Source organism: Mus pahari, chromosome 1 (genome assembly GCF_900095145.1).
Source record: "Mus pahari chromosome 1, PAHARI_EIJ_v1.1, whole genome shotgun sequence".
Classification (NCBI taxonomy): Eukaryota; Metazoa; Chordata; class Mammalia; order Rodentia; family Muridae; genus Mus; species Mus pahari.
In genome coordinates, this window is record NC_034590.1 from 18149064 (window position 1) to 18159321 (window position 10258).

Here is a 10258-nt window from a genome sequence, read left to right on the forward strand (position 1 = left end):
TGGTTTTTTGAGACAGGGTTTCTCTGTGTAGAACCTGGCTGTCCTGGAACTCACTCTGTAGACCAGGCTGGCCTCGAACTCAGAAATCCACCTGTCTCTGCCTCCCAAGTGCTAGGATTAAAGGCGTGCACCACCATGCCTGGCTGAATGCCATTTTCTGGTCCCCACACACAGGCACATGACAGTACACATAATATGTACATATGTACATACTCCTACATAAATAAGTCTTACAGAACAAAACTCAGGATGAATTGTACATACATGCATGACGTACCTACACACATATATGCACATACATACACCCATACATACATGTGCACCAAAAAGAGAGCAAGGTGTTGGAATGTCCATCTTCAGTCTAAGCACTTGGAGGCAGAGACAGGTAGGTCTCTGTGAGTTTGAGTCCAGCCTCTTTTACATAGCCAGGTCTATGACAAATAAATAAATAAATAAATAAATAAATAAATAAATACATAAATACATAAATACATAAATAAGTGAGTGAGTGAGTGAATGAATGAATGAATGAATGATAAAAAAAAGTCTAGAAAAAGCATCTGGACAGAGTTCTCATTTGTGTGACCAAAAGAGTATTTGAGAATTTACCTGCCCCATGGGGAGATATGACTAGAGCATTGCCCACGCCTAGTTCACAAGGAACATGAACATTTGCATAGGAACATTTGCATAGGAGAGATGAGATAATTTTGCCCAGTGTGCTCATCTGTATAAAGATATAGCAATTGGAGCCTGGCTGAAAGTTAAAAGCCAGCTGGAGGCATGTAGTAACATTCCCAACTCAAAACAGAAAATACAAGAAGGTGTGGCCAGCGGTACCCACTGGCCCAGGCTTGTCATCCGGCTACTTGGAAGGATGAGACAGAAAAGTCATACTGTCTATACTGCTATCCAGTGTTACCAAGTGAAGGTTGCTGGGGACTCCAGCAGAGACGGGTGGAGAGCATGGCTCAGTGGTGAAGCAGGGGAGCTGGGCGTGCCTATAATCTACCAGAGAGGTGGTTCAGTGGAAGAGACCCTGCCTCGTGTCCACCAGTGATGAGGGGTGTGTGGCTGGACAGTGGTGGCCTTAAATAACTCCCAAGCACTGGGGAGGCAGAGGCAGGTGAATCTGTGGTTTTGAGGTCAGCCTACAGATCTACAGAGTTCTAGGACAGCCAGGGCTTACACGAAGAAACTCTCAAAGAGCAAACCAAACAAACAAAAAGTGGCTTATCTGCCTGAAGCTGGGTGTGTAGCCTCTGTCCCTGATGCTGTCTGCCCTCCCTTCTGTCTAGTACTACATGTCTGCGCGCCACATGGCTCTGGCCAAGGCCTTTCCAGACCACTTCACCTATGAACCCCATGAGGTAGATGCGGTAAGTGAAGCCGGGACCAACGCGGGGTCCAGGAGTGAAGGGCTGGGGCAGGCTGGTTTGGGGTTGACAGTGGACACCTCTAGGGACTTAAATGGCGCCCATTCATTCTGGTTTGTGCCTGCTCTGGGTATGCAGACCCAGGGGTACCGGTACCCACGTCCAGCCTCCGTCCCGCCGTCGCCCTCACTGTCTCGACACTCCAGCCCACACCAGAGTGAGGATGAGGAAGAGCCAAGGGATGGACCCCTGGGGGAAGACAGTGAGCGTTATGATGAGGAAGAAGAGGCTGCCAAGGACCGCCGCAACATCCGGGCACCCGAGTGGCCACGCAGGGCCTCCTGTTCCTCCTCCACAGGCGGCAGCAAGAGAAGCAACTCGGTGGACACTGGGCCCTCCAGCTCACTCAGCACACCCACTGAGCCCCTGAGTCCTACCAGTTCCCTGGGTGAGGAGCGCAACTAAAGCTCCCCACCCCATCCCAGCTCCATTCCCTGCCTGTCCTGTGCCCCTCTCGCAGAGGGCCTATGCAGATTGGAGGGTGCCCGAACCCCACTCCAGACCCTGAGTGGGACCCCTACCCAGTGTGGTCCATAGCCCAACCTCCGTTTCAGACACTCCAGCCTTTCGGCTCCAATCTCGGAGTTCTCGCACTCCACGCCGCCGTGCCTTTCTTGGATTGCAGAATGCATTCTTTGTGCACTGATCTGGAGTCTCCAGGCTTAGACTGGGTCCCAGAGGCCAGGCATCTGCCATTGTTCTTCAATGCCAGAGGTTTTAGGACACCTGGTTTATTGGTTTCCAGGCTGGCTGCGGTTTCTTCGTTTGATCCTATAATCATACAGAGTATGCTATGCTCAGGCCTGCCCCCTGGGACCACCTCATGTTGGATTCTGTGTGGCTTCCCTACACTCAAAACAGCCAAGTTCAGAATTAGGACATTTCAGGGATTAACATAATTGAATATCAGCTTGCAAGGTAGTTCAGTAGCTCAGTTGGCAGATCGCTTGCCTAGCGTGCCGGAAGCCCTGGGATCTAACTCTCGAACCTCATCAACCTCGTGTGGTGATACACATCTGTAATCCCAGCCCTCTGTAGGTAGAGGCAGAAGGATCAAGAGTTAAACGTCATCCTCTGCTGCATAGGGAGTTCAAGGCCAAACTGGGCAACATGAGACACTGTCTCAAAACAAAGTAAATGTAGCAGAATGCTCCAGGTCCTCCATTTCAACCCACGCCTGCGATGCAAGGACACCTGCAAGGTTGGCCTCCCTGGGTGTGTCCTGTTCATTTCTTCAAAGGAGCATTCAGAGTTGGACCAGACACCTTTCTGCCTTTTTCTGGACCAGATCTTTTGCTTGGTCCAGTGTCCCCTCTAGGGAATGCCTCCACTGAGGGCAGAATGCCTGTCAACCCCACAACTGCTCAGCCCACTGTGAAACCACTGGCTTCTGGGTCCCAGTGGCTGAATCAGGAGTCTTGTCACTGTGCTGCCCCCTGGTCCCCTTTCCTGATACAAAACCGAGCCCACCGGCTTCTTGAAGCCCCTACATGTACCTCGAGGCCTTTCTGCCTGCAAGCTTCGTCCTGCCCCCAGCTTCAGTGAATGGGCGGGCCCCTCCTCACGTGTGCTGTGTCTGGCCCAGTGCCTTTGGTTTGCATTTGGGAGGGGGAGGGCAGAAGGTGTGTGATTGGAGTGTGTCCAGAGATGAAAAAACAAAAAAAACAAAAAGAAAATACACCTGTATTTAAGAATGCCAACTGTGGCTAGATAGAAGCTCTTGTGGTGTGTTGGGTCTCCCTTGCTTCCCCAGTCCTGTATTTTAGTTTTTACAGATAGGATCTTGCCTTACACGTCTCAGGGTTCAAATTCACAGCAATCCTACCTCACAAGGGCTGGCATTATCAGGAGTGCCAGCTTCCCCCAGGTTTTAGTTATGCTCTTACAAGCTCCATAGTCTTCTGTGCAGATCTGGGTTACTGTCCCGAGGTCTCCGTGCTGTTGTTAGGAAAAGTCCATCTCACTGTTTAGATTTGAGATAAAAGTGGCAAACACTGGCCCCAGTGACCTTGGGTATGCGGTGACCGACATGGAAGACCCATGGAGAAATGACAAATGCACACATCAAAGTATCTGAAGTTCAAAGCTTACATAGACTAGTTTCTGGGGCCAGCTTGGGCGATTGGTGAGATTTAGCCTCAAAAAGTGAAAAGCAAAGGACAGATGTACCTAAGCAGTGTCACCGCAACACAGTGAGAAACCGGGTTCCAGCCCCAGGACTTGGACCAAAGACTTAAATCCTGCTTCTCAGTAATGCTGTCTCCCATATGGACATCATTGTCCGAATCCCTTTAGCAGGTTCTCAGGACTCTGTGGCCTCCCCTACTTTTAGCCTCAGTGACCTTTGCATGAGTTCTCTAACCCCTAGACCCTCCTGTTATCAATCTCAGGCTTTTAGGGGTGGAGTGGCCTGACTAGAAACCTGTAGTTGTATTGGGCCATCTTCCTGTCCACATGACTGTTTCCCAAAGAGCGATGGCATAATACTGAGCCAAAGGCCTATCATGTGACTTCATACAACCCTTGGACTTCTTTTAACCAGTGTGAGCGGTCCAGTGCTCTACCCCCATCCCACCAACTTCCCGATCCTAACGCCTTTGGAATGCTTTAGTTCCCAATTTTCATATCCGCTTTCTGATGGGCTCCCCACCCTCGCTGGGCCAGAGACCGGGCTTTAGCTTGCCCATCTCCTAGCCTTTTCTATTTGTTTAGCCCATTTCTGAACTTGGATGTTGAAGCCTTTTCACTTCCTAAACCAAGTTCTCGGCAAACTGCTACAGCAGACTTCTACAACCTGGATTTGCTGCATGAAAAGGCAGGTATTACCATAGAGACAGAGATCGTTGTATCTTATCACATGTGGGTTCCCACAAAAAACAGGAGCAGAGCCAACCTCTGGTTTCCCATGCAACCCTCCCACACATACAGAAAAAACACCAGCTGCTGTCTCAAAAAGCTTTATTTTTACTTGGTCCAAGACTTGACAGAGGCTCCAGAGCAGTTACAAAGCTGCCTAGTGGCTTGAGAGGTTCATTCAGGTGGAGGTCCCAGGGCGGGCTGGTGCAGAGCAGAGGAGCCCCTTGGAAGGCACAGAGGCCTCCTAGTCGTGCTTGAGAGTGAGGCGCTCAAAGAGATACTCGCCCAGAGATCCCTGGGGCATGCCAGACTGCGCTGGTGGTGGCCCTGCCACCCTACGGAGGTTGGTCAGGTGGTTGCCCATCTTCTTGATGAGCTTCACTTCCTTATCCAGGAAGTGGCTTTCCAAGAAGTCACAGAGCTGTAAAGGAAGCAGAGACATCAGAGACCAGACCCAGGTGTGAGCAGGAAGCTTAGAAGAAATTCTGCCCTCAAGGGCAGGTAGGTGTGTCCTCAAGTACTGGGTGTGGTACTTCTGCAATTTGCAGAGGCAGGAGGATTAAATTACTGGGAGTTGAAAGCCAACACACGTCTAGGTTTTGTCAAAGAAGGGAAATGATTAGCAAGGTACTTACGTGAGGGTCGGCGCGGGCAGAACCCAGGGCATGCAGATCCAGGAGGGCCTGGTTCAGGTTCTTCTCCAGGGCCAAGGCAGCTTCCATGGCCTCCTGGGTTTTACCCCATTCATCTTGGGATGGCTTCTGCACACAAGAATATCAAGCCTAGATTGCATCCTTCACCCAGCCAATATAAAACTGACTGCACAGGAAAGTGGGCACCATGGGAAACAACGTGGGGTACTGTCTTTAATCCCACCACTGAGCGATTGGGAGAGAAGACAGGAGGAGCTCTTGACTAGGAGGCAACCTGGTCTACATTGTCATTTCCATGCTAGCTAGGGCTACAGAGACACCGCCCCTCCCCCGCCCAGCAGTCCTCATCTGTATTCTGTAACTACCCCCACTTTCTAGTTTCTGACATCCTGGTGCGTTTAGTTGCTATACCTACGTACTCCAAGTGCCCAATGCCCCCGGCTCTTACCTGCACATCCTGGAAGAGTGCACGGCCCCCGCGATCGTTCTGCAACTCGAGGAGACGCTCGGCGCCCTCGCGCTTCTCCTCGGCCAACTCGCGGAAGAAGTGGCCTACGCCCTCCAGAGCCACGTCATCCCGATCAAAAAAGAAGCCCTGCGGGAAGAAGGGTAACAAATAAGAGTTAACGGAACGCGGTGGCTCACACTTTAAACTTCAATCGCAACACTCAAGAGGCAGAGAGGCAGTGCGTGTGTGATTTCGAGGGCAGCCTGGTCTGCCCAGCGAGCGCCAGGCAGACAAAACGACTAAGTATACAAGCGCGCAGGGAGGGGGAGAGGCCGGAGCGCAGTCTCTGCCCTGGATGGAACAAAGAAGACCCGCGCATGCGCAGGAGGGTGGGTGTGATGGACCCCGTTCGGAAGGCAACCCCGAGCTGCTCACCAGAGAGAGGTAGGTGTAGGAGGCCCGCAGGTGCAGATTGACCAGGCGGTTCACGGCAGCTTCCACCTCGGTGGAATAATTCTGACGAATCTGAGAGGTCATGGCTGATCCGGAGTAGGAACTAACCGCGAAGAGACGGTGCAGACTGGTCCTAGGAGCCGAAGGCAGCAAGGAGATGGTCCCGGAGGCTGCGACTGGAGAGACTTGTAAGGCGGCTGGAAGCGAGTACAGTGGGAGTCTCCGGGTCTGTTCCGTTCAAACACTGTTGAAGCAAGACACAGATCCACGGGACTTCCAAGGCGCTGCTCTAAGTCCGGGGCGAGGACCGCTCCCTTTATAGCACCCTGACCCTCCGCAGGGCGGGGTGCCCCAGGCCCGAGACTAACCAATCGGCGGTGGCATAAGGCGGAGCCGGAAAAGTATACTTGACCAATCCGGAACTGAGGGGAATCTCGCTCCCCCACCCATGAGCTGAAGTCACGGGACTGGAGCGCGAGGCCTTGTGAAATGGAGGCTTGGGGGAGGGGCGGTGGTCCGGATTCCCAGGGGCATTCTATGGGGTCGCAGGGTTCTAGGCTCCGGGTCACTGAGACCCTGGAGAGGGGATGACCTCGAGGTCCTTTCGGGGTGTCTCACAAACGAGAATTTTGGGGCCTGAGAACATGGGTCTGGGGATGTGCAGAGTGTAGGGTAATGTCTGTAATGCAAAGAGAAACTCTATGTCCTGTCGCTCCACATGATGAAGGGATATGTCACTTCATGGGGAAGTAGGTATTCCAAAGACTCTAGCGACCTCCTTGAGGGAATGGAAGGGGTATCCAGAAGTGTAGGGTTTTAGGCTCGCAATAGGAACTAAGGTTGTTTGCTTGTTTTTCTGTTCTCTGGAACCTAGGAGGTCCTTGGAGGTGGTCTACAGGTTGGAATGGGTAGAGAGCCTTGGGTTACCGTGGGCGCACCTCCCTCTGGTGTTCTGGAAGGTGAAATGTGGAGGCCCAGGCAGGACTTTGGAGTTCTGGTCAGCCTGTCTGTCAGTGGACCTGTCTTTCTAGAAACAGACATGCATGCACGGTGGCGCTTTGGAGAATTGCTGGGCTCATTCCTGGAGATTGGTTCAGAAGGTGGCAGGTGGCTCTTGGAATCGAAAGGCCCAGAGTTAGGGAGAGCAAGAACTCAGGACCCAGAAACAGACTTTCAAGTCTTCTGCAGAACAGTTGGGGTATGCAAGGCCCAAGTGGACTTCTGAGCACAGGACGGGCTCATACCAGGGCCTAACCTCACAAGCTTGAGAAGAGGGCAATGGGAAACCAGCCCCCCACTATGAAAGGGAGCTAAAGGAAGAAACAGTAAAGATTGGTCAAGGGAGGCCTGCAGGGCCGAAAAATGCGCTGCTGGGGCCCTTAGTGGAAGGGGTAGCAAGGCCAGCTCTGCTGAGTCACGCTGAGCTCAGCTTGGTGGCAGTGGTGGTGGGGCGGGCGGCAGGCCACACCCAGGCTGACAGCCAGAAGTCAGCTAAGGGGCTTGTGGTCTGTTTTCCCTGGCTCTGGAGTGGCTAGCCTACACATCTTTCTCCTGACTCGATGTCTGCGGTGGTCTGTTGATTTGGGGGTCAGAGTTACTCATTAACCACAGTGCTCCAGAACCTGACCTTTGGCCTTCAACCAGGCCTGAACAAGGCTGCAAAGGTGGAAAAAACATAAAACCCGGAAGCCACAGGGTACAAGGACACAGAAAGGAGAAGGGTACACAAATTCGAGTTGCAGTGTTTCAGACTGGGGGATTGAGGGTGGAACAAAAGGACCAAGTCCCCTTAAAACGGCTTCCTCTTCCCTTCTGGTGCCTCTGGTAATCCAGCATCTAGGAGTCTGCTCCAGTTGCGGTGGCCTCCTCCCTCCCTCCCTCCCTCCATTCTGTCCTTTCAGAATCAGCAAGATCTCCGGAATTCCAGGCTCCTGTCCCCAGGGCTTAAGACAGCACTGCAGCTGCAGTGTGTACTCTTTATGGAGCGGGGTCCCTGATTGGACACCTCAGGTGGACAGTGGGCCTGGTGCCTGTGTTTGTGATGGGAGCTGGGTGGACACGGGACCACACATCCAAAGTGGACCTGAGGTTTATTGGCACCTCCCCAGGCCACCATTCCCACCCCTCCCAATAATTACAAAAGTAAGAAAAATGCCTTTCCCCTTCCCCCATTCATCCCAGGAAAATGTCATAATTTATGAAGAAAAGACACAGTCCAAGGCAGTGAGAGGTCTCAGCCCATCTTCTTCCAGATGGTGAGCGAGGCGGTGAGGACTCCAGCCACAAAGATGGTCACTGTCTGCCATGTTGGGGTCCCGAAGTAGGAGAGGAGGCCATCCTGTGAACAGAGATGGGTGTCACTTCAATACTAAAGGGCAGGGGGAGAAAGAGATTCCCCATGACGGGATGCTAAGGTGCTCCCGGGCTTATAACCCCAGCACTCAGGAAGCCTAGGAAGGAGGGCTGTAAGTCTAATGCCAACCTGGGAAGGTTGAGACCCTCACTCAAAAGACAAAGCTTAGGGCCAGCAAGATAGCTCATGCACAAAAGGGGACACACACACTCTAAATAAATGTAAAAAGTAAGTAAAAAGTGCCCATGATCCCAAAATGGGAAAGCAAAACCGTGATTAAAATCTGGAAGTGGGGCTGGTGAGATGGCTCAGCAGGTAAGAGCACCCGTCTGCTCTTCCAAAGGTCCTGAGTTCAAATCCCAGCAACCACATGGTGGCTCACAACCATCCGTAACGAGATCTGGCGCCGTCTTCTGGAGTGTCTGAAGACAGCTACAGTGTACTTACATATAATAAATAAATAAATCTTTAAAAAAAAAAAAAAATCTGGAAGTGGTAACCCATAGCTGTAATCCCAGCACTTGAGAAGGTAAGACTGGAGATCACATGTTTGGACTAGTATGGGCTACATAGTAACTTCCAGACCAGGCATGTAGGCATGACAGGGAGGACAAAGGCTCAGCCTGTAGCGTGCTTGCCTAGCGTGCTTAAGGTCTGTCTGTCTGTCCCATCAGCTCACAGACTGACATGAGGAAGCAGAAGCTGCCGTTCACCAGCTACAGAGTGAGTCTGAGGACAGCCTGAGATACACGAGGCGTCTCACTATGTACATAAATAATCGAGAAACACAACAAGATGGCTGTCGAGGATCACCAGTGCACTTGAGAGATTCCGGAAAAGAAGGGAGCAATCAAGTCAGGCCATCGAAAAGTCAGTGGGTACCAGAGGCACCAAGCTGGTAGATCTAAGGACACACATCTTAGATCATTGTCTGAATGCCTGGGGTACCTCTGTGGTGACCCTTAGATCTGAAAAAGTGGCTCTCAACCTTTTAGTTCATGACCCCAGAGGGGTCACGTGTCAAATATTTTCATTATGATTCATAATAGCAGCAAAATTACAGTTATGAAGTAGCAATGAATTAACTTTTATAGGGCTGGCAATATGGCTCAGTGGGTAAGAGCACTGACTGCTCTTCCAAAGGTCCTGAGTTCAAATCCCAGCAACCACATGGTGGCTCACAATCACCCATACTGAGATCTGACACCTTCTTCTGGTGTGTCAAAAGACAGCAACAGTTTACTTACATATAATAATAAAATCTATCTTTGGGCCAGAGCGAGCAGGGACTGAGCCAGCCGGGTTGACCAGAGTGAGCAGGGGTCTTAAATTTAATTCCCAACAACCACATGAAGGCTCATAATCACTTGTACAGCTACAGTGTACATATATATATATATATATATATATATAAAATAAATAAGTAAATCTTAAAAAAAAAAGGGAGAGAAATAACTTAATGGCTGGGGGTCCTAACATGAGGAATGCATTAAAGGGTCACAGCATCAGGAAGTATCAGTATCAAGTATAGCTAGGGCTGAGGGGCCTCACCCAGCCACCCTGGTCTTGGATCCAGACAAGCAGCCGCTCACGGAGGAAGTCCAGTGTCCAGCCCATGATGGTTCTGATCAGCTCGGGCACTTTAGTGCACAGGGCCTGCAGGGAGTGGGAAAGTTACACTTGGGGACTGAACCTTGTCCCCACTGCCCAGAGGCGATCTCAAGTCCTTGCTTTAACCCTCTGCCTTTACTAAGCAGTCTCTGCCCCGCAGTTTAAGTCGGCTCCACTACTCACAAACTACGAAGCTCCGCTCACCTGCTCAGGAACCCTGACTCCTGAGCGCCCTCTAGGTAAACCCAACAGGCTCAGAGGTAAGGCTCAAGAGTGGGGCGATGGCCTGGCCTCTGTGTGCCCCTGGGTCTCACCAAAACCAAACACTGGGAAGAGAGCTAGGGGTCCAGAATGTTTGAGCTGACCTACAGGAATGATGCCCAGGTTTTGGTTCTATCTATCTGTCTGTCCGTCCATCTGTCTATTTTCGAAACAAGGTTTCTCTGTG

The 10258-nt window shown here is 51.4% G+C and overlaps 3 protein-coding genes across 3 annotated transcripts in view; 1 reads left to right on the forward strand and 2 right to left on the reverse strand.

Moving 5' to 3' along the window:
• The window catches only part of Gys1 (glycogen synthase 1), a 21349-nt gene extending 18761 nt beyond the window's left edge, over positions 1 to 2588 (forward strand). The window contains exons 15-16 of the mRNA XM_021213686.2: positions 1299 to 1379; positions 1515 to 2588. Of these exons, the coding sequence (XP_021069345.1) occupies positions 1299 to 1379; positions 1515 to 1841 (408 nt within the window). The 3' untranslated portion in view covers positions 1842 to 2588. The remainder of the gene's footprint in view (positions 1 to 1298; positions 1380 to 1514) is intronic.
• A 1789-nt stretch (positions 2589 to 4377) lies between these two features.
• Ftl (ferritin light chain) lies at positions 4378 to 6152 on the reverse strand. Its single transcript, XM_021204419.2, has 4 exons — positions 5829 to 6152; positions 5394 to 5540; positions 4928 to 5053; positions 4378 to 4713 (listed from the first exon to the last, which is right to left on the reverse strand). Exons 1-4 carry the CDS (start codon positions 5928 to 5930, stop codon positions 4537 to 4539), a joined length of 552 nt encoding a protein of 183 aa, XP_021060078.1. The 5' UTR covers positions 5931 to 6152; the 3' UTR covers positions 4378 to 4536.
• A 1765-nt stretch (positions 6153 to 7917) lies between these two features.
• The window catches only part of Bax (BCL2 associated X, apoptosis regulator), a 5876-nt gene continuing 3535 nt past the window's right edge, over positions 7918 to 10258 (reverse strand). Inside the window, exons 5-6 of the mRNA XM_021195880.1 lie at positions 9751 to 9855; positions 7918 to 8184 (exon numbers count right to left, since the gene is read on the reverse strand). Of these exons, the coding sequence (XP_021051539.1) occupies positions 8080 to 8184; positions 9751 to 9855 (210 nt within the window). The 3' untranslated portion in view covers positions 7918 to 8079. The remainder of the gene's footprint in view (positions 8185 to 9750; positions 9856 to 10258) is intronic.

What these genes read in the sequence shown, in the direction of transcription:
- Ftl (XM_021204419.2), bottom strand. Translation starts at nt 5,930, where the DNA reads ATGACCTCTCAGATTCGTCAGAATTATTCCACCGAGGTGGAAGCTGCC. An exon ending in CCTACACCTACCTCTCTCTG is followed by an intron (nt 5,541 to 5,828) that starts GTGAGCAGCTCG and finishes TTCTTCCCGCAG; the next exon opens with GGCTTCTTTTTTGATCGGGA. An exon ending in CACTCTTCCAGGATGTGCAG is followed by an intron (nt 5,054 to 5,393) that starts GTAAGAGCCGGG and finishes TCTTGTGTGCAG; the next exon opens with AAGCCATCCCAAGATGAATG.